At 46.8% G+C, this 21651-nt stretch overlaps 1 protein-coding gene across 1 annotated transcript in view; it reads left to right on the top strand.

Annotated features, from left to right (window-relative positions):
* Nucleotides 1-9950: 9950 nt before the first annotated feature.
* LOC149327206 (uncharacterized) overlaps nt 9951-21651 on the top strand; it is a 36414-nt gene continuing 24713 nt past the window's right edge. The window contains exons 1-3 of the mRNA XM_089563529.1: nt 9951-10195; nt 10480-10630; nt 10717-10942. Coding sequence (XP_089419655.1) covers nt 9951-10195; nt 10480-10630; nt 10717-10942 — 622 coding nt within the window. The remainder of the gene's footprint in view (nt 10196-10479; nt 10631-10716; nt 10943-21651) is intronic.

Below are 21651 nucleotides of genomic sequence, written 5' to 3'. Positions count from 1 at the left end.
TCTGCCTTTTTCTTTACCAACCATAGTTTATAAGGTTGGACAGGCATACGCTGAGCGTTGACTAAATTGTATAGCTGTCTTTGTTATAGTTTTCTTATCATAGATGCAATATCATTTGATAAAAAAATATATTTTTTTTTCAGCGCTATAGTTAGCAGGTTAATCTCTAGACCAGGAGTGTTCCGACTACTACTAATATTACTATGCATCAACAGTGACGAAGTGATTGAACGCGCAAAAGACGAGGGCAGAAGGAAGGACACAAGAAAGGCACCGATTTCAACTATAAGGTTCATTGAAAAAAAAAACGCTAGAAATATATACATGGGGCATAAACATAATTAATTTTCTTTATTTCACACCTTCCTTATTTTTGGCGTCCGCTTCCTCTTTTCGCTTACTTACTAATTTGCTCTGTGCAATTATGTCGACAATTATCACTAACTCTCCCAAGTTTCCACTGTGTCGACGTTGTGCCTTTTGCGATGCGGGCTGGGCAGCATTATTTTTTCTTTTTCTTTGCTCGCACTAATATATGTCACGACATTGAAAACAGGAAAGTCTGTAGTCGCGTAAAACTCAAGAACGAAACGGCACATTCCCTCAAAGGAGGCCCTCCAGATAGTAACATCGACGGTACAGCTTTCTGCGGCTATTTAGCCAAGGATAAACAAGAGAGAGAAGGAAACGGTCCTCTGTTCCCGTGCTGGCATCCTTATCCCGAACAAGGATCACCTCACCTCTGACGCCGTTTGGACAAAGACGGTACCCTCTTTGCCCCGGCTCTCCAAATTTTTCCCTTCACCCTTCCGGAACCATAGACCGAATAAAGGAAGCCCCACTCTCTTTGGCTTTGGCGAGGGACAGGCAGAGAAAGAAGCATGCAGAACCACCCCGGCCAACACCTCCCCCCACGCACGACGGGGACTAGCAGCCGGGCTTGCCATGGTTCGTTTGTAATCCTCTGAAGGCAGGCGCAGCAACAAAAGAAAAGCCTTCACGCAGCACGGGTGCACGGGTCAAGAAAGGACCGGACACGTATCTCAACATCTCAACCAAAACCAGTCTCGGGTCGCTGGGGGCAAGACGGGTAGACACTTTCTCAGTGATGGATCAGTGTCGTAGCCTGGTGGCAGAATATGAACTACTCGCAAGATGGCGGCAGTGGAACCGCCACCTTAAAGAACCTCAGGTGGTCGAAATTTCCGGAGCCCTTCACTACGGCGTCTCTCATAGCCTCAGCCGCTTTGGGACGTTAAACCCCAATAAACCAAACCAAACCAAGATTCTGAAAGCGGCGCTTCTACCGAACTGCGCTCTCCCGTGGATCGGAGGAGACAGCGAGCGGCGGCGGCGCCAACTCATCTCCCGCCTGCCCCTGAGCAGCCCGACAAAGCGGGGGTGGACACGGCTGATTTGCCCCTCCCTCCTGAAGAATTCATCGGTGGCCGGGGTTTGCACTGTCTGCCTCCGTGTCGCTATCTCTCTAGAGATCAAAGAAACAGGCACCCATCTCAAGACGGCTCGAAACACATGCTCGCCGGTGCCGCTGTATGTCTGCAACGACGCGTGCCCGGACGCGGCACTTCGCAGACGTGACCCAAAGCGTGGAAGCGAGGCGGCTTTTACTCTTTTGGAGGAGCCCACCGCCGCCCCTGGCGTGCGGCCATCACTCACGGTTCGAGTGAGTGATTTTCCAGGGGGGTGCAGCCGCCCCCCTTGCCCCCCCCCCCCCCCCCTCCGGACGCCCATGCATGTAAAGCCCGACCCACATGGAGCGGTTTTCTCGCGGAAAACCTGCGTACGGCCGCCTGGCGGCGGCCGCTAGGCCGCCGGCGACCGTTCGCCGCCGACCAAGCAGTGCTAGATACGTTCGCCCGGCGGTCAGCCGCTCACCGGAAGCGGCGAATGCGAGCTGTCAGCGCGGACCTATGAGGGCGCTCTCTTCCCGCATCTAGCTTCCGCCCGCGCGTGGCGACAAACATGGCGGCGCCTTTCAAAGCCGGACCCCTCGCTTTGGACTGAATTCTCGTTGTTGCTGCCTTTTTCACTGCGTTCACTGGCCGTAAATGGAGCACCGGTCTTTCGCTTCGTCTCGCCTTGCCTATAATAAAACTTATAAGTGATAAATTTGCCTTATTTTTTTATTTAGAGTGACGATTCTCCCACTTCTAGGCTTAAAGGGATGCTGAAAGGTTTCCCAAAAAAATTGAGTGAAGAGATGCACTTTACAGTTTTCCACCATCGGAATTCGAATTTCTCATCGAAATTAGGCAAAGGAAAGCGCAACCTATTTTATTTTGGCGAAAAGTGCAGCAGCAGCCTTGGGCCAGCTCGCGCTCCTCGTTGCCGCCTGTGATTGGTTGAGCGCCTCGTGACGTAAACACTGGCGTTGGCTCGGTGAGCCCGGCTCGGTCGCCGCCGATGTAGTACATGAAGCGCGGCGCGCGGTGGTTCGGGCTGTTGGTTTGATGCTTATATCACGATGTAACACATCGAAGATTACCAGGAGGATCTTGGCGTCATCCCCTACATGTACAGAGGGCAAAACGCATGCCTAGAACAACCAAACTGTGTGTTCCGGAGCTCCCAAAGCCGCTGCGACCAAGAAAGCCAAAAATGACGATGAAATTCTATGAGTTTAATAGCACATGTTTACATCCAGACCATTTTTAACCAAATCTTATGGCTAGTTATCGCGTGTTACGCCCGAAACACGCTCAGAGCGTGTTCTAGACATGCGTTTTGCCCTCTGTACGAACCAATCGCAAAGAGCAAACCGCTCCAAGGAAGCAACGATGCTGGCGCAAGCGATGCTTTTGGCTTGAACGAAAGCGAAGTGTCAGCATCTCCACGTGCTGGAAATGTCCATTGGTAAGCATACTTTTCTAGCCAAACTTCATACAGAGATACAATAAATTAATTTTGAAGCGAGCAAATGTAGTATAGCACTGCCCCACGAAATTTTCCTAATGCAATGTAAGTGGATGCGACCGTCGGCATTGTTGTCTTGCCGCTTGTCGGTGCTGCCGCAAATCTGCTTGTAATCCACACAGGCCATTGACATGCGCAAGAAGTTATCAGGCTCTTTTTAGACGCAAATTTTATGCCGGCATCGCTTCATGGTCGCTGCGTGCCGGCTCGGTGCATAAGACACGTGTAAAACAGAAGTTCGCGGCGCTTTGCGGCAGACCTCGTCGAGGTGACAAACGTGCGCCCTCCGTTCTGCGTGCCAAGATGGGATCTGGCAGTAAATTGAAATCCTTGTTTAGGCGAGTTGCTTTATACTGCAGCCTTTGTAGGAATATCTCCATCCGTTTGCGGTCGCCTTTATCGCGCTGTTCTCAGATCAAGCGACAAGTGATTTTTTTTCACTAACTCGATGGCCTCGTGCTGCAACATAGCAGGCCGAATCGCAAGGCTGGCTGTAGCACACGTGGCGCACAATTATTTATTTTTATTTTATTTTATTTTATTTCATACTGCAGATCATCTTACAGATCCCAGCAGAATAAGATAACACAGATACACGGGTAACAAGTAAAATAAAAAGAAATAACAAGTAAAAGAGAAAGAAACACTAAAAATAAAAAATAAAAAAGGCATGCAGGATGACTATGCGCTTACATTTTATCATGTCAGAGAATTTCACTCACTGATGGTACGCGGGAAAAAGGAAAATTTAAAAGTGTCAGTTCTAGCAAAGTACGGGGTAAGTGAACCGGGATGATGGTGACGTGTGATGCGTGTAGCTAAAAACGATAAATTATTATTATTAATTATTATTATTATTATTATATTATTATTAATGTATGAAGCCATGCTGCACTCGGCAATTTTTTACGACTACATGTGTTATTATAAATGCATTCCTGGCAGAACACTTTACTAGTATTGGCTGCATTAGAACTTCAACAGACTTGTCAGCCTTGTCATCACTTTTAGAAAAGTTCGATGCAGGGTCCTCAGCAGCATCTGCCAGTGGCATTCGACTTGTTGCACAGTCATGATTTGTATTGCTGTTTGGTGTGCATTCTTGACTCTCTGGTGTGCAGCCTCCAGGTGTGACGTCATTTTCCATGCACTCTTGATTTGCACTATCGTCTGGTGTGCAGTCTTGATCTTGCAGCAGTTCGGCAAGAACCTGAAAGGCATAAGCCATATGATGCTATTGTTGCAAACAGAACAAAAGTGTGCTTCAGTATGAGTAAAATCTGGTTTATTTCATAAACCATTTTGTTGATTGGCGAGCTCCGTGAAAAGGGAGATCATTTGTTATATACCAGGTGTTTCTTTAGAAGGTCCAAAATTTATTTTTAAAAACGGGTAACTAACTTTGTACTAATTTTATCCCTGGAGCTATATTGGGGGATATGGCAGACACCAGTAATAGGCAGAAGGCTTCCATTAGCTCACTAAACTGCATATCTTAATTAAATTTTTATTTTCATATTATGTTGTATTTCCAGATTTGGAGCGCCTCCTATAATACTATAGCCAAGCAAAAAAGATCTCTTTAAAAATTTACACCCTGACAGGCAACTTCAAGCGCTAACACAGCGCCAGCGGCCGCGTCCGACGTAGATCGCTAAAAAATAAAGTGTACGCTTTGGGGCCGGACTGCAAGCGCCATGACTGCGCACATTTGGCGCTGAAGAGGCGGCTATCAGCCAGGCCCCAGGCGAAACCAAACTGAAAACGAAACGCCGCGCACCCGTATACCAGAAACATCTGCAAAGAGTTTTCTCGGCGCTCCGAGCACGAAGAAAAATGTGCCCCGTACTACTCCCTATGTTCTCGCCACTGAGCGCTACGCGTGAATCCTAGAATATCTGAGCTCCAATGTAATTGAGTAAAGAGTCTATATAACGTCTTTTCACGTGCTCGCTTACCGAACGAAGTTCTCTGCTCACGCGCGGCGCGCAGTCTCCGGTTGTGAGGCGCACTTCGCGTAGCTCCACCTCTTGCAGTATTAGTAGCAGTTTAAGATTTTTATTCAGCCAAAAAATTAGGGCCGAGCTCTGATATGAGTAATGCTGTACGAGATGCATGATGCATCTCGTACAGCTAAGCACTTATATCAGATGCATAACAGCTAAGCACTTATTTTGTAAGCTGCAGTTTGCTGCCGTCCTGCCGTTCTCATTCCAGCGCCGTTCATCTCACTACTACCGAAAGTCTTGCATCCACGAATTACGCGCCATACACAACACACAACACCGGTTCGCGCAGTCAAATTCTCATAGAGTTAATACACAGATTCTTACCTTGAGCTTCCTCATTTTCGCGAAAGCTGGCCTCGGTGGCGGTGACGAGCTCCTGTGCGCGAAGACAGACGGTATTGCGCCGGGTTTCAGTCGAGTTGACTTTGTTGACAGGCCCAATGAACGCATTATCGACAGGCTCTGGTTATAGTCTTCATCACGAAAGTGTTCAGAGCATAGCACTGTAGTCTTTGACGGCTTGAAATCCCTTCGCTTCACATCAGCGACCCACCTCGCGGAAAGCTTCTGATTTTGCGGGAAATAATGAAAGACCACATCGTCGCGGCCGCTGGTGTTAGTGCAGCCGAAGGCTGCGCAGAACGCCGGCATGATGGTCCACCGCTTCACTCGATGCTGCACACGTTTCTGTACGTCACCACAAACATAAAAATGCACAAATACAGGAACACACGGCAGATCGGAGCAGCTTACGATGACACGCACGCAGAAACAAGCACGGTCGCGGAGGCTGCGAGGCGACGGAACACCAATGTTTACGTCACCACCCCACGGTTTCCGGTTTCGGCTCGCATCGTCAGTGTCATCAGCAGCGCTCGGCGGACAGCGGGGGGCGGAGCTACCGCGCAATTTTAAACGGCGATTACGTCGCTCCTAAGTGATTAATCTGCAAAAAAATTTCACCCGCATGATTTTTAAGGTTCCCACATCCATACGTGAGCATCTTAATGAATTCGAAAATCTCTTCAGCTTCCCTTTAAGAGGAGAGCCGGTTTGTGTACAATAATGGTTCCTGTTCCGAGAACCAGATGGCGCTACTATAGGCTGAGTCTATTGATTGATGGCTGAGGGATTGATGGCTGAGGGATTGATGGGGAGCACTCCCCCATCCCCTCTCTTGTGGGCGCGCCGATGACTGTATCTAAGTAACAATGATGAGTCTGCCTTGACAATAGTCTTGGATGGTGTCTAATTAGCAATATTTGGTCTTCCTTGATAGTGACGTGTCCGTAACTCTGCATGAACACATTGGAGTCAAGTGGCGACTATGAGTACTTTTTATGGCATGGTAAATGGATCACAGTTTTTCAAACGATCGAGTGATTTCCTCACGCAAAGGAAAATGTCTGGAATGGGTCGCAAGTAGAGGATTTCCCCGCGTAATAACGATGCTCGGGGGAGTTGCATTTTCAATCCTAACCATACTGTGAATGATCGACCTGAGGATATGCCTGCAGTGCAGAACCGTACTTCTGCATTGCACATAATCCCTGTCTGAAAGGAGGTTGTACAAACCAGCGTGGTGTTTTTGAGGCCAGTGCGTGCGGAACCACATGTGCATCCGCGTGGTAATATGGGGTGCATACATTGCACCAGATTATTCTCCATTGTTGTTCGTGGAAGAATGAGTATGCAGCTAACTTGTGAACCATTTTGTAGCGCACGCCCTTCTGAAACGATAGGACTTTAGAGGGAAAAAGCGCTATCGAGAAGTTCTTCGAGGAAATCGTAGTATTTGGTTGAAAGGATACCTCATGCTGTCCAGATATCAGTGCGGGAGGATTGCTGAAATCGGTGCGTGCAAGCAGAAGTTAATCCACTTACTGTACTGAAAAGACGAAAAATAAACAAAATTGCATTTCACAAGATCATTTCGATTTCACTCGCCCAGCATCAAAGATTGGGCGCAACAAGTCAGAACCACGCCTTGCACACATACAGCAAAAGCTTTTATGCAGTTGTTCATTTTCCAGGGCCGCCTGGGCAGCCCCCAGCTGCTAAAATTGCCGGCGACGGAGTTCAGCTTATATGAAGCTGACGAGAGCCTTTTCATTACCACACACAAAAAAAGTTTTTGTTTTGGACTCCGGGGAGAGCGTGGGGGAGCTTAATTTTCGACTCTTTCCTGTTCTACGAGCACAGTACAGTATCGAACATGCCGGCACCCTTCGAACTGTTCATGAAAAGCTCTTGGCCCCCCTTCCACCCGCCGCCGTCAGTTTTCTGTTCTCTTCTGGCCTTATTTTTGGCTTTTTTTTTTCTTCGCTGCCTTCTCGGTATTGGGAGTTTGAACAGCACAAGTCGCTTGCACGATAATTTTAGGCTAAACAAAAATTGTCGCCCTAGTTTGATTCCTATCTTTCAGTCGCTTGTACTGCTTTTCTTTTGCAACTTTTTTTCTCGAGCGAAACGGTGGCAATACTGAGAGACATTCTATTTTATATCCGTTTCCCGAGTACATAAAAATTAAGATCGAAGTGTACGTCCAACGAGTCAAAAAGGGCGCGGCCAATTTGGTTGCCACCTTATATCCACTGCCGAGAATCGCCGGAACGTTTCATCACAGCTGAGTTTCCCTCTCAATCATGTAGAGGAAAACTGTGTTATCATTATTGAAGGATGCATGACGTCTTGCAGATTCGATATTGCTCAATCACTTTTCTAGAGGACACTTCTGGAGAGGTTAACTTTGTTATTACCAGTTAATAAAACAAAGAAGGACACAAGCAAGGAGAAAACATATTTACATTTGACTGACCAGTAGCTTTACGTGACGAAACCAGCCCTCGGTCCCGCCCAAACAGCTGCTATTAAACCCTATGCCCCGCCCTCGGTGGGGACAATAACCAATCAGGTAACTCCACACATCCACCCATTAAATAATTGAGAAAAGAAAAACATCAACAATCGGGAAAGGCCAGCACAGCCAATCAGTGATTTTGGAAAGAAGATAACGCATCTCGACCAACACTGTACAAATATGTACACTTTCAACCATCAATAATTCCAGGGATTCTCCCTTCCTCCCGCGAGTTTCACGCTTCCCCACGGTGCAGGTTTTTTTCAACCTCTGGTAAACCAAGGTTCGAGGAAAGCCACCTCAAGACCCATCTATTTAGTACCGTCTGTTACAAACTGTCTTCATGCCTGCAGCTACGTGGCAATGTCCAGTTGGCCGCGCCTCAAGCTGTCAACGCGCGCCGCCACAGACGTGGGACAAAAGCCACGCGACGCGGGCACAGAACGGGCACAGTGGGATTCGACCTGCCGTATACGTTCCCGGAGGGTGTTTGACCTTTTCCCACATTCCCGGAATTGTCTGCTGTCCGGCTTCTCTTAGCCCGATGGGTAGTGTGCGTGACTAACCCCCTTTCTCTGCAGTTGTGCGGCGGGCAGAAAAAGAAACCCGCAATGAACATGCTTTTACCGCCAACCCGGACGCGGCAGACAATGCGCAATGCACTTCACTATCACCCCCAGCACGAAACAATCATTTCTGGCGCAAATTAAAACATAAAATATTACCGCTTTGGATATCTCCTTTGGCGTCATGTCTGACGCTAGGAATTAAAAAAAAATAAAAACCACGCGCTTGATTTGCGACGCTGGGTTCCATCAAGTACATGGTAGAAACAAGAATCCTTTGGAGTTACCGAAAAGCGCACTTGGTTTTTGCGTCCTTTCCGGGCTTCAGTCGGGCTTGTGCAGTTCAAGAGCTGGGAAAAGTAGGTCAGGTTTTCGCGTGGGTCCGGCCCAATCAACAAATTACGGCCAGAGCAGAGCTCTGCAATGCGCACACATGGGCACAGAAAAAACCTAAGAGTCCACTGCAGCACTCGAGATCCCATCTTACGGTAGTTACAGGGAAGTGCACCTAAAGTTTGCCCCCGCTGCATTCTTTCAAAGAATGGAGAAACTGGTTGTAATGGGTGCTGTCACAATATCTCTCTGAACACCAATGGCCTAGAGCTGCCCGTGCAGTTCCTGGACATGTCCTACATTCTAGAAAAAAAAAATTAGAATATTGGAAAAGTTTAAGGTACAGTAATGGAAATATTGAAGGTTATTATGGTCCGTTCTTTCTAGATGTAGCAAAATCTGAAAATTTTTTCATCGCCCGTATCGAGCAGTTGTCGATAGGAAAAACGTCAATAGGAAAAAAAATGCAAGCCTCTGGATGGGAGATTGCTATAATGAAATCTTCCAGTACATGAGAAAAATGCGTTGATACACTCTTTCGCGGTCGAAAATGCTTTTGTCCGGAATTGTTTGGTATGAAATGGCTGAGAATGAGAGACGGCAATCCTTGATAACTGCTCTGGGCCGAGTGAGGTAAGTTTTTTTTCTATTGCTAAATATTTTTGGTATGTTGCGCGTGTAATATCACTTCTGACCAGTTTTCGTTGTGTTAGCTGCTTATGCGCCAATAAACACAACACAGCAAAACACAGTTTTCGTTGTAAGTCGGTAAGCATGCAGTGTTTTGTAAAGCTCCCGCTATCCAAACTCATATATTTTTTTTCCCAGTAAAGCCCTACCTCGGTCACGTAAAGCAACAAATTATCTTGGAAACACAGCTAGCGGCGTTATGTAGACGCGCGTGAGGCAAAGTCAGTAATCGCCTCATTGTTCCGGCGTGTGACGCCCGGCTCAATTTTCGAAGTTACTACGTCTGAAAATCATCATCCTCAGCCTGACTACGCCCACTGCAGGGTAAAGTCCTCTCCCATTGGTCAATGGGGCGCGCTTCTCCGTGACGTTTTTTGGCATTTTTTTGGCTTCACCCACTTCATTTTCGTTCTCAACCGGACGTGGCGTCACCGCGCCTTTCTCGGCCGGTCCTAGAGCATCTCGGGAAATCGCTAGGTGCGCCCGACGCTACAGAGCGCTGTACCGCCGCGCCCGTTTCGTGAACCTCGGCGTACCCGTTCCGACACGAGTTCAGCTATGGCGTTCGTGCGTGGTGCGCTCGTCGGCGACCGCCAGCTGAACTTTCTGCGCAGTTCTCGCTTGCGGCTTTCGCCGTTAGTGAGAACGTGCACTTTAAGCTTTGGCGGTCACGACTCTGTCAGCCTAGCTGAAGAGATGCGCTCTCGGCGCGCCGATTTTGACGTTCTGTATGTTGGCGGCAACGACCTCGACAGAGGAGATGGGCAGCGAGAAATCACCAGCCACATAAGGGTATGCATTTTGTGTAAAATACGCACAATCATCTCAAATTTCGCTTCATGAAGTGCTGTGCGGCTTACCCACTTACCTCGTGCATAGCAGGACTTCGTTCTACCCTGCTGAAAAAAAGTTCTATGATGCAATAACCTCATAGATCATTCATCATAGAATATCATACAATCTGTATGACATATCATAAATCTGTATGATATATCATACAATTCATATGATATATCATACAGATTGTATGATATTCTATGATGAATGATCTATGAGGTTATTGCATCATAGAACTTTTTTTCAGCAGGGTACTGCTGCAAGAGCACGTGGCTAGTGTCGTGCTCGTATTTAAAGTGTTGCCGCGGCACTACAAGGATCCGCATCAGGCGTGCTTTGAGGACCGCCGTCTGACAGCCACGCTGACGCGCTTGTTGGGCGCGCGCATTCTCAACCCCGAGGTAAAGGCTGAACTACAATGTCGCAAGTTTTCTCGTGCATTGAGGACTCACCAAATTGTGGCGCTTGTAACGTACCTTTTTTGTAGCATCGTTTCCTGGATGCTTCTCGGAAGCCGAAGTTGTCATTGTTCGCCCCGGAACGATACCACGTAGCGAGAGATCGGGGCATCGATCAGATGTCTAAGATTATCGTCGCGGCCTTCGTCAAGATCCAAGGACCAGGGATCGCTTCGGCTTCAAGGACAAGACCAGTAGAGTTGTACGTCGAGCTCCGGTGTCGTCGGTGTGGAGCAAAAGGGCACAATACTGCTGGTCCTACTGCACACCTCTGTAGGTCTACATTGACGTTGGAGTGCTCCTCCAAACAACCCTTTTGAGGGCCACCTAATACCTTCCTGGTGGATTGTGGGCATCCCGTCTCGCGGCCGTGTTCCCTCTCTGTCGAAATCGGCGCCAGACATCAGAACCCGCTCGAGGCCTCGTTGCAGGGTTAACCGAGTGCCGTGTGGCTTTAGAGAAGTTATGACTTGCGCTTGGCTTAGCAACAGTATTCACCCAGTCCAGTGTACCTTTGTTTCTTTAGCGACTTCTCGCGCTTTGTCGAAATCTGCTTTAAAGTTAATGCTGCACCTCGTTGAATGGGTTAACCGAGTGCAGCGCCTAGCTTTGTTTCTCTGCGCTCTAACCTGCATATAGTGCAGCTTTGTGCGCTCCTTACTTTTGTTCTTTTCAGCCGTTTCCTGAATCCGTCCAAGAAGCCGAGCTTGCTGGATGATTGTTCGCCGCGAATGGAACCACGAGGCGATCGCACTGAATACCGCACGACTTTGTTCCCTTCTGTTTTTTAAATAAAAACATCAGATGCCAAAGGTCATGGTCGCGTCCAAGGACTTCTTCGACAGCTCGGGCAAAACCACGAGAGCTGCACTGGCCCTGTCGTCGCTGCTGAGTGAAGAGGCACGAAACTGATGCCGTACTTACTAAAGGCCCTTTTTGGGGCCACCTCAGTGTTTCCAGGCTGACCACGCGCTTTTCGCCCCGTGCACATGTTCCCCTCATTTCCAATCATTTGTAAGTTGCATTAAATGAATTAATTAGACAATGCACTCTATAAACCAGAAAAATCTGGCTGGTCACCTTTCGATAAAAGCTGTGCACACAGCTTCACAAGGCCCAGGGGACCATTCCATGACAGTAGTGAACGTAAGGAAAACAAGTTGCTACTTTAAACGAAACCACACTTTGAAAGCAGATATACAGTATCAGTTTACACTATAATACATGTAAAAATTGAGACATTCAGCACTATGGCACTAAATATAAGCACACATAAAGTAAAATAGAGAATGCAAGTTACAATAGTGGAGATAGATAAGCTATTTACATTTGCATAGAATGAGTCCTCAGCACCTTGGGAATGAAATCGTCTGTGTGCTTATATTAGCATAGGTCCTTCAAATCCTGCAGAAGGCTTGAATTTGCAACTGCTCATATCAAATATGATTTAGAGGAACTTCAGTTTGGGCTAGATTGTGCATAGTACTTGAGAAAGCAAACAATAGCGCCTACAATGACAAACACAGCGGAAGAACGAATGCAGGACAAGCGTTATCCTCGGCTCAACAATATGGAACTTTGTGACTGAAAAATGAGCCGTAACGTCAGTGCCATACGCGTCTTTAGGCTGCCTCGTTATTCACAAAAGAAAAAAATATTAGTGAAAGAATATTTTTGTGGGCGGAGCTTGCATATTATTCTGTTTGTTTATTTATTTACGTTACCCCTCAGGGCGAGTGGCATTACAGAGTGGGAATGGTAAATATATAAAAACTGAGAGAAAGATACGGTTGATTACATCAATGCTAAACAGCGCCTGAATATACAATGTTAGCTAGTGCCACGTGGAACTGCTCATAATTTTCAATGGCAGCAACTTCTGCGGGAAGGTGGTTCCGGTCACATGAGGTTCGCGGCAGGAATGACTGCTTGAATCATTTTGTGTTGCATGACACAATTCCGACTTTGTGATCATGATTAATGCGGCGGGATACAAAAATTGGTTAGGGGATGAGGTGATCACGAAGAGCGGGATGATGGTACAACTTGTGCAACAGGGTGATACAAACACCTTTCTACGCGATGTCAGCGATGGGAGGCAGATACTAGACTTCATAGTAGTTATACTCGCTGTGCGGTTGTAGTTAACAAGGATTAAACGCACAGAGTTATTTTGCTCCAGTTCAAGATCATTAATTAAGTTGCCATGAGCAGGGTGCCATACAGGTGTTGCATACTCGAGATTGGATCGTATTAGTGTTTGAAAAAGCAATAGCTTGAAATTAGAAGGAACTTTAAAAAGTTGCGACGCAAGTAGCCAGGCAAGCGATTAGCATTTTCAATTATGTTCTCGGTATGAAGAGATAATATGTAATGTGGACGCCGAGGCATTTATATGACGAGACTGATTCCAACAAAATTTTATCGGTGTAGAAGTGAGGGGGGTGGAAGTTATTCTAGATACACGCATGACTTTGCATTTGTTAATATTTAGCTGTATTAACCATTATTTGCACCAGTTTCCTATTATGTTGAGGTTTGACTGAAGTGATGTAACGTTGTTAGTGTTGGTTATTTCTCTAAAAATGACGCAATCACCAGCGAATAGGTGAATATGAGAGTTCACAAGACAGGGGAGAGCACTAATGTAAATTAGAAACTGTAGGGGTCCTGGTATATTGGCGAATGTGCTGCAGTGCTTTTTAAGAACTTTGGATTAACGCAGTCATAACCCGGAGCGGAGTGAACACCGAGTGCATCAATAAGCTTATTGACACCAGTAGCAGCAGTTATAGACGTCATGAAAACAGTTGAAGTGGTGAATTGTAGGCATATGTACATCAGATATGGCTGTAAAGTTGTCAGTGAATGCGCAGTTAAAGGTGCCCTGCGACGTAGATAAAGCATGGGGTCTTTATTCTTTGTATGCAGAGTAAGGGACATTGTGAGTCCCGAACGCGCAATGAGATCTCCGAAATCATAATATTTGATATTTTAATCTTCGCTAGAAATGCTTGTTTCGAGCCGATGGTGTCGCAACGCGGCGGCCATTTGCGGCAGCGGAAATGAGGCGGCATCCAGATAGGGCGCTGCCTTTCTCATTGGTTGGGCGTCCAGTTTGCATATTGTTCCTTTATACTTGCGAAATGAATCCAAAATATTATGTCTCTCAGTACTGAAAGCTTTTCGCATGCCACAAAAACTGGAAAGAAGCAGGGAAAGGGAATGAAAACTAACAAGAATACAGCTAGGGGCGACACTTTCCATTCCGCTTCAAAGCTTCGTGGCAGCCAGCGCTGTTCAAAAAACCTTGGCTCAAACCAGAAAGCGCGCGCGTCGAGACAGGCCGTGACCATACCAAGACGGCAGCGAAAAAAAAAAGCCAGTCGACAAGAAAGGCCGGACAGGAGACGGGAGTCGAGATTGGGGAGGAGGAGGGCTACTGCCTACCGCTAAAGCCTTCCAGTCCCACTAAAAAAGAATCTTCCGGGAGCTTCCTTTGTTGTTTGTCACCCCTGCCCTGAGTACGGCGTCGCGTACACGGGGGGAAGACGCCGTCAAAATGAGCGGATGTCTACAGCCCCGACAAAGCAACAACTGCATGCACGCTTCCGCTGCGTGTGCGCCAGGCGCGGTTCTGATTGGTAGCGCCCAATCTCGGTACTGGGTGAGTGAAATGGGCGAGTGAAGTGCGTTTTCGTCTGAGCTTTTCATTTCGAATTTTCAGAGTGGAATAACTTTCGTTTGCATGCTCCGATTTCAATAATTCTTTTTGCTCTGGTCTCTGGAAAGCATGATGAATCTATTTAATGATATTAACTGGTACCGAGGAAATCATCGCGGTGCCCCTTTAAGAATCGTGGCGCAAACGTCGGAAGCAATGGGATCGCCTGTGATGGGTCAGATAAGGCAAAGCTAACGTCGGTGCAAGGATTCATGACACGCCAGAAGTTTTCACATTGGTGGTTACATGTGAGTGGAAGTGCTCTTAGCGCTTTTGAGCGCCAGAATATACGTGTTGCAAGCCGCCGATTACGGAGTACACCGCTCACTAGTTGGCGAGAACTTTGCGATGCGGTAGAGGCTTTCTTTTTGTTAGGTAAGCGCTTAATGTGATTATGATACCAGGCAGCGTTTGAGTTTGTGGTAACAGTGCGTTGAGGAGTGCATTGTTCCGTGAGTTGGGTGACTATAGCTGTGAACATGCCCCAGTTGGTTTAAACACTGCGGACATCAAAGCTATGGGAAAGCATCGATAAAAGAAAATAGTCATTATTTATCGCCTGAAAATTTCCTCTGTATTTTTTTGCGTTTTGTTTGTGTTCGGGCTAGATTAGTGTCAAAGTTCATTAGCAAGTGGTAGCTGATGACCGGCAGGTATTTAATAGGTGAGACGATGTCAGATTTATTTGTCAGGACTATATCTAGCTTATTCGCCGCGTTGGCTGTTATTCTAGTTGCTTGTGTGCACAACTGCACTAACGAGAATACTGAGCACACACTAAAAATTCGCGACTTTGAGACGAGAACGGGGACATTAAAGTGGAGTTGGTATTCCATGTTGTGTTCGAAAAACTGAAATCACCAAATAAATCAATACTGAAATAGATCATGGTACTTTCCATAAAAAAGTATTACAACAGCTAGGGAAAGGCTTAGGTGACCGTGATCGAGGAGGTTAGACTGTAATATAGAACAGCAGTTTGAAACAGGTCTCAGTATCATTCATATATACCAGGACATTACAGGAGCACGGACACGAAAATGTCCAAACACGAATTACGTTTGAATTGAGATCATGACAGAAAAGTGGATGAAATGTAGCTAACAGAAGAATTGTGAACCGAAGCAAGGAATATAATGAGCTAGAAATATGCCTATCAAAGAAGACATTGCGTTGAGAAAATGTACTACAGCTAAAATAAACGAGCAGCACAAGTGCAGCGTGCAGGTCTTAACCAAAGAATTTACTTTTTTGTTTATTTACCACTTCCTGATGGCATTAGCTGCATAAAGACATTATCAGAATTATCAAAATTGCCAGTTTTATTTGTTTAGGTGAGCGTTAGAGCATTGAGAACTTGATTTATAAATGCACTTTAAATATTACCATAAATCATCATACTCTTCGTCCTGGGCCACAAGAGCTGGGGCTTCAGGAAATAATTATTATAGTGTATTAACAAAAATTTCAACATGCTGTCAGCATGTAAGGATTGTATACTGGTGCTGAAAAAAACCCCGCATTTTTTAAAATTTTCAGTGGCAGGAGGGAGTAACTTTATTAACGGCGCTGCTTTGTTCGTAAGTAAATCAAACAACTGTATGCTGACCTCTTACACCTCTTTTGAAGCAAAAACAGTTGCGAAATATGTAGCGTAAGATATACCACTAACGCACTGTGAAGCTTAATGCCTTAATCCACTGCCGCCATCTTGCGAGTAGTTCAGTTCCTGCCACCAGGCTACGACACTGATCCATCGCTGAGAAAGTGTCTACCCGCCTTGCCCCCGAGCGACCCGAGACTGGTCTTGGTTGAGATGTTGAGATATGTGTCCGGTCCTTTCTTGACCCGCGCTGCGTGAAGGCTTTTCTTTTGTTGCTGCGCCTGCCTTCAGAGGATTACAAGCGAACCATGGCAAACCCGGCTGCTAGTCCCCGTCGTGCGTGGGGGGAGGTGCTGGCTGGGGTGGTTTCGCATGCTGTAAGGTATCGGTAGTGCATGCGAGGTCATTGGGGCCGGTCGTTCTTTCTCAGCACCCCGCCGCTGCCGTCTTCAATGGACCCCCCCCCCCCTCCCCTCCCTCCGCGACGGGACGGGACGTTGGGGTGCGCTCGAAGCGAAGAATGACATTTCTTGGAACGATGCACGCGCACGAGGGCCCGGGCCGCTCTGGTGTCCATCGCCCCGCGTTGCCAATTCGCGCTGGCTGGGCAAAAGAGCGGTGACAACTATGGGACTGAAGGGCCGCCACACGACGACACCCCGCCCCCTGTCTTAATCCCCTCGTCTTAGCGGACACAAGCCGAGGCCCAAAATCGCGCGAACGTCTCGTTCGAAAGGTCTGCAGAATTCCTGAGGATTAAGCACTGCCGGATGGAACGGCGTCAGGGCGCCGTTGACGAGGCGGGTAATAGAGATCAGGAATAGCCGGCGACAGCGTGGCTAGCCGCGAGCAGCGACGACCTGAGCTCAATGACGCGGCTAACCAGGTGTCGGGGAGGCGCCAGCTAGTAAGCCAAGGAACGCGGGTCCAAGCTCGCAGTGGCAGTTACAGCGGTAACTGACCGTTTAAGCCCGATGATCCCCAATTCCGAGACGACGCCAAGGTAGGGGGATCATCGGAGGAAACCGATCGCACGTGTTGGCGCGAGTGTGTTTTCATGTTTGTTTTTACTTTTATTTTTGCAAGGGAATGTTGAACCCCACACGTGCGGGCACGACTGTGCGTTTGTGTTTGTTTTTGCTTTTATTTTGATATGGAGAGGGTGATTTAACCTACGGAAGCTGGAGGGCTGGCCAGCTTCCTCCTGATTTTAAATGTTTAGCAGCGCCACACTCGTTATTTTTTTGAACTGTGATTATTTAGTACACGTGCATTGTTGTAGATGACGCTGCTTACTACATTTATCTACTTTTATCGCATGTCGCTGCGTTATTGCTGTTATTGTTTGTATTTTGTGGACTTTGTTGTTGGTAATTGTTACAAGTTGATTAAAAGAATGAGAGACCGACATTTTAAGAGTATATTTACCAGAAAGAAAGAAGCCGCGGAACGTTTCCAGAGCTTTTGCCCTTCATAAGGAGGACAAAAAAGGTAGCTAAAATCAACTAGATATTGCACATTCCCCAGAAGCCGCAGAGTAAAGGAGTTTCTTCACGCAAATTCTCAGAACTGCCACGTGCTGGTTACCTGAACAGTATAGCATTCTGTTTTTAACTATTTCGAAAAAACGCTAACTTTGATCGGGAATAACTTTTAAACTAAACAAGGCAGATGTATGATATTTTCAGAAAGGAAGAGCAATTAGACGATCTCAAACTGTGCAAAAATTCGCTGCAGTACAATGCATATCCCAAAAGTTATTGCTGATTACATTGTTCAGTTTTTTATGCTTTTCAAACATGCGTGGCTAATAAACTAACCTATACACGTACTTCTAAATGCTTACCCACGCTCACTAGCATCAGATCTCAAAGTATCTCGAAAGATTTTTCTCTAGGTGCAAGAGGTTTTTAACAGTTTTGCATTTCCTGAGACAAGTTGAGCTCAACTGCCAGCTCAACTGTCCTTGCGTTTTCTTTTCCAGTTTAAACAAATTTCCAGCTATCGTTAAACCAAATGCATCTTTTGAAAGCAGAGAAAACTAGCTTTTTGGAGATATCTGAACCATATTTATGAAGTGAACGAGCGAGGTACAGTCGACGTACAAATATCACCAAAAATGGTTCCCGCTCATAGTCAGAGTGGGACCGCCACTTTAATTGGTCCAGTAGAGTGAAGAGCTGGGCGAGTTAATGGGTGCATGATTGTAGAAAGAAAATCAGCGCAAAGGACGGGGACACGGAACTGGGAACACAGCGTCGTCCTGTGTTCCTGTTCTGCGTCTCCGTAATTTGCGCTGGTTTTTTTTTTGCTTAATTGGTCATGCACTTGTGCCAATTTAAGTGTACTTCCTGTGAATTTTACACAAAAGTAGTGTATTCTTCCATTCACCAATTTTACAAACTGAGTTGTTTTATCTTTTGGTCACATCAGAAGAGAGGTGTTAGTATAGGTGTAATTGACTTGGAGAATACAAGAAAATAGCTTGCGATGAATTTTCTCATATTTTAGTTCTGCCTAGGGGGAATGCATTACGCGCAATACGGTGTTACTGTGAACCAAACACCCAGGGCTCTCAGCTGAGCAAAGCGTGTGTCATATGTGGAGGTGCGAATATGGCCATGGGGCGCTGGTCGTCTTGCATGTACAGCAGGAAGTGCTTCGTGTCTAGACCATCCAGGAGAGAATGTACAAAGACGGGAGGATAGTAAAAACGCTAAACAAAAAAAGAAAAGCTAGTTGGGGCTCGAAACGCATTTTCGGTTCTAGCAATTAAGTACCACCGTTGGGGAAAAGCAACCAGTTTTCGCGCCTTGCAGTTCGAAGGGTAAGAAGAATGGAAGGTCCTGGGAAGGGGAGGCAGGGCTACGTAAGACGCACGCGAGGTCGTGGGGTCACGGTGTCCAGGGAAGCTTTTCGAATGAATTACGGTATTGCCAGAAGACTGGTCGTTGACCGAGGCAGACAAGGAGAACTACTTGTCACTACCCGCGCTAGATGTCTATAGTAGAAGCTTGGGCAAGTTGGTGGTTGTCTCTTCTTCTTGTCCGTGTCTTTTTTGCGCTGTTTTAGAATGAGATGTCTATGTTTTCTTGCAGCAGCCCCTCGGGAAAGGGTTAAATTCTTCCACTCGCCACTGTCGGTATCCAGCGAAGTTAACGATGGGACGCTTCGCAATGCACCGCCGAGCCGGCTGCCTTCTCTCTTGTCTGTCTCCCCGGCAAGAGCTACTCACTGCGGTTCAGGCAAAGGAGACGGACAATAGTCGCGGGCGAGAGCGAAGGGCACCCCTCCCCCCCCCACACACACACACACACATGAATGGCAGTAGAGGAATGCCACTGGAGCCTCCACTACGGCTCGTACCATTCTGGCGCAGGCTTGGTTGCTGCGTTTCGCCGTAATCGCTTGTCAGCGAAGTGAACACAGCACCGTGCCTTCCCGTGAATAGTCAAAGCAGGAACGTCGCGGCCACATCGGCGTTCGCAGGATAGCGCCGTGCTTTCGCTTATTTGCTCGCTTATCCTCTGACAGTTAAAAAGTCTTCCTGTCGTGGCACGCCATCCACGGCTTACGACACCACGCCTGTCACACCCCTTCGTACTTCAAACGTTTCTCTTCTTGGTATGAAAGTATTAGCCGTTGCGGCCACCAGTTCAAGCAGCGAGAAAAATTTCAGCGCCGCAGGATTCGTAATGAAGGAGCGCCGTTCTTGTTTCGATCAAGCCATCATCAATGAACAACTTGTTCTTGCATATAAAGTGATATAAAGTGATAAATCTATACCTTTATGCGTTGTGTCTGGTGTATATTCGCGAACTGTCACCTTGAATGCGAGGTCAAAATTTGAATGTCATTGAAATGAACTCAAGTTCTCTTTTTGTGTCGTCGCCGCTTTGCAGGTCGTGCCGGGCCCGAGCATGCTCAGGGTCCTTCAGTGTCGGGCCGGGCTTCCTGCCGGTAGGGTACGGCCCGGGCCGGGCGCGGGTTCGAAATGGCGGCCCGTGCACATCTCTATTCGGGAACGTAACCACACTTCCTTTTGTCAAAAAGGAGCTATGTGCAGAGTTTAAATGGAGGAAGTATGAGGCTACAATGAAGCCAATTACAGACTTCTGTAAAAGAGCCATAGGAATTTCAAGAGCATGCTATACGTAATGCTAGTTGCCTCAGTTACAACTGATGCAGTCAAGTATTATTTCATATTTTTTTTACCCAACAGCCATTTAAAGGGTCAGTCTACTGAATTTTATCGACCATAATTTCTTTGCGGCAACCGATAGCTCTTTACTCAAATTACCGTTTAGCCAGCTGTGGTGCCAAGGAGTGCGGTAGAACATTTTAAAATAGAATTTATTAATGTGGGAACACATCTGTATGAGATGGTAGTCTCATCTGGCAACCATCTGGATTTCCGCCGCGCTGCGACAAACATGGCGGCGCCCGTCGAAGCCGGACCTCTCGCTTCGGACTGAATTCTCGTTGTTGCTGCCTTTTTCAGTGTGTTCACTGGCCATAAATGGGGCGCCTGTCTTTCGCTTCGTCTCATCTCGCCTATAAGAAAACATATAAGAGATAAATTTGCTTTATTTTAATAATTAGAGTGATGATTCTGCCGCCGTCCTGACGACCAGATGGCGCCACTATAGGCTGTTTATTTTTGCGTCTCTGCTAGCATACGCTGAACTAAAAGTGGGAATGTGCCTGCGTTTTGCGTACGTGTAACTATAAATATTCATGTGATTTACAGAAAAAGCGAGCGGTACGCCTTCTACAGTTTACTAGAACAAAACGTGCATTTCTCTGACATTGGGGCATAGAAATGGTACGTAGTATATTCACTTATGCTTCTACAAAAAAAGACTACCACTTTCTTGAACAAAATGAACGTTTGGGGTCGCCACCATGCTTTTTTACGCGACTTTTAACGCCGAAATAAAATATAAATTCCAGCCTAAACCGGGCGCAGACCCCACGTTATTGATGTTATAGGGTGCCAACTACCAGAATATGCCATTATTTATACACTCATCTCGGTGAGTAGACTGACCCTTTAATGTCTGAAGATGAATATGTACCAAACACATCGAAGGATCAATTATGATGCCTGGAAAAAGTTGTACAGCAACATATATATGCTCAAATCTCGATAAGCAGGAATACTGAAGCATTAAAAAAAATAAAAACTTTTTCCTTTTGTTCAGGCTCACGCACTGGCTACAAACATATTCTTTATACATAGCAATAAAACTTGAAATACATAACTGTGTAAGAAGCCACTTGGTCAAAAGCATAGCTAAGTATGACAGAAAGGAGTCTGTAGGAAATGCACAGAAGCAGGCATGCAGTGTGGCAGCGGCGCGACAGGTGCGCTTTTTAATCTTGCGCGCGCTCTGAAGAACATGGGTTTATGGTTTATTGGGGTTTTAACGTCGCAAAACGACTCAGGCTATGAGGGACGCCGTATTAAAGGGCTCCGGAAATTTCGACCACCTGGGGCTCGTGCACTGACATCGCACAGTACACGGTCCTCTAGAATTTGGCCTCCATCGAAATTTTACCACCGCGCCCGGGACCGACCCCGCGTCTTTCGGGTCAGCGGCCGAGCGCCATAGCCACTGAGCCACCGCGGCGGAT

This window comes from Amblyomma mixtum, chromosome 10 (genome assembly GCF_055824585.1).
Source record: "Amblyomma mixtum isolate Tamu chromosome 10, ASM5582458v1, whole genome shotgun sequence".
In the NCBI taxonomy this organism is placed as follows: Eukaryota; Metazoa; Arthropoda; class Arachnida; order Ixodida; family Ixodidae; genus Amblyomma; species Amblyomma mixtum.
The sequence above is the reverse complement of the archived record's forward strand: the minus strand, read 5'-3'. Positions and strand labels throughout refer to the sequence as shown.